This window comes from Geospiza fortis, unplaced genomic scaffold (genome assembly GCF_000277835.1).
Source record: "Geospiza fortis unplaced genomic scaffold, GeoFor_1.0 scaffold95, whole genome shotgun sequence".
NCBI lineage: Eukaryota > Metazoa > Chordata > Aves > Passeriformes > Thraupidae > Geospiza > Geospiza fortis.
This window is the reverse complement of record NW_005054333.1, coordinates 1,492,777-1,494,177: the sequence shown is the minus strand read 5'-3', so window position 1 is coordinate 1,494,177 and position 1,401 is coordinate 1,492,777. Positions and strand designations below refer to the sequence as shown.

Sequence of the window (1,401 nt, the reverse complement as noted above, 5' to 3'; positions counted from 1 at the left end):
TTTAGCGCCGTCAAAAAATGGCTGCTCGAGGGTGTGAAGCGTGTTCTGACGCCAAGCCCCCACCCCCGGCCCCCCACCGTATAGCCGAGGTACGAGCCAGAGGTTCCCCTGCAGAAGCCCCCGGCCTTTTATTGCGGTACTCCCTCCTTCACCTTAATCGCTCACCTCGTAAGGTGCTAAAACCTTCAAGATAATTATAATGCTAGTAGCCTCAGGGGTTCAGCCCCGCCACCGCGTTACAAGGGGACAGTGCTCCAGCTGAGGGCATTCCCGTTTATCACCCCAAGAACAACCCGAAGAAGTTACTACTCCACTCTCCGCTGCCCACTGGGGTCCCCCCTCATGGCACTACATCACCCAGGAGAAGCCCGCCCGGCGGCTCGGCGTTCAAACGCCCCCTATCCCACCGCCCCAGCGTGCCTCCCCTCCGGCGTTCACTCACCATCACTCACTGGAGCCGAGGCTGCGCTCACACACTTAAAAAAATTAAGGACTTTCAAGCAAAACCCGTCTGAACTTTTTTGAGAAAACTAAGCGCAGACGGTCGGTTTTCCTTGTTCCCAAAGCTGAATTCCCGACGTCGATAAGAGCCGGTAGAAGGTAATCCCGTTCTCCTTAAATAGCCCCATTGGGGGATGGCGCAGAAGAGGCCACACCCTTCCTCCGCTCTTCGCACTCGCCGTGCCCCCCCACCCCCCTGCCACATGGCGCTTGTCCCTTGGTGTCTGAATTTTAGAAGACAAAGGATCGAGAATGCCGTGGCTTTTCTAGGTGTTTTTTTTTCCGGGGGTGGGGAGCGAATTAAGTTGCGACTATCGTTTGTGGCATTGTTGCACAGGAAGTTGCTGTTGAGTGCATGGCACAGCAGCAGCAGTTCCTGCCGTTCTGGCAAGAGCTTGTGCTTCGCTTGTGGCGGTTTTGAGAATGATGTGTTATTGAAGAGGCTTTCACACACCTTGAGGCAAAAGCTCGGTCTCCATCCTGTGACCACCTGTGCTGAATTCCAGCTTTCTGTCTGATCACCAGTGGCCCAAGGCCTTTCTAGAAGGAAACCTCTCTGAAAGCCCTCCTGATTCTACAGGAATAAGATGGGATTTGGAAATTAGTTTTAAATAGCTGTTTGCCACTAGTATCAAATGTTTAGAACAGATAGTGATTTTAGAAAGTTCCAGGGAGAGTAGAATCTTATGGACATCTCACCAAAATTAACTCAATCTCTGACTGGGCCAGGTTAATAAGATGTTTAATTTATCGTTTGGGATTTTGTTTGTTTGGATTTTGGGGTTTTGTTTAATGTGTTTTTTAAATTTGTTTTTGTTTTGTTTTTATTTGTTTTGGTTACTCTTATAGCAGAGACATACAAGTGATCCTTGTTAAGGATGAAAAATTGAAGTAGAAAGT

The 1,401-nt window shown here is 49.4% G+C and overlaps 1 protein-coding gene across 1 annotated transcript in view; it reads right to left on the bottom strand.

Moving 5' to 3' along the window:
• The window catches only part of DAZL (deleted in azoospermia like), a 14,576-nt gene extending 14,131 nt beyond the window's left edge, over positions 1-445 (bottom strand). Inside the window, 1 exon segment of the mRNA XM_014307299.2 lies at positions 353-445. Coding sequence (XP_014162774.2) covers positions 353-445 — 93 coding nt within the window.
• Positions 446-1,401: the final 956 nt, after the last annotated feature.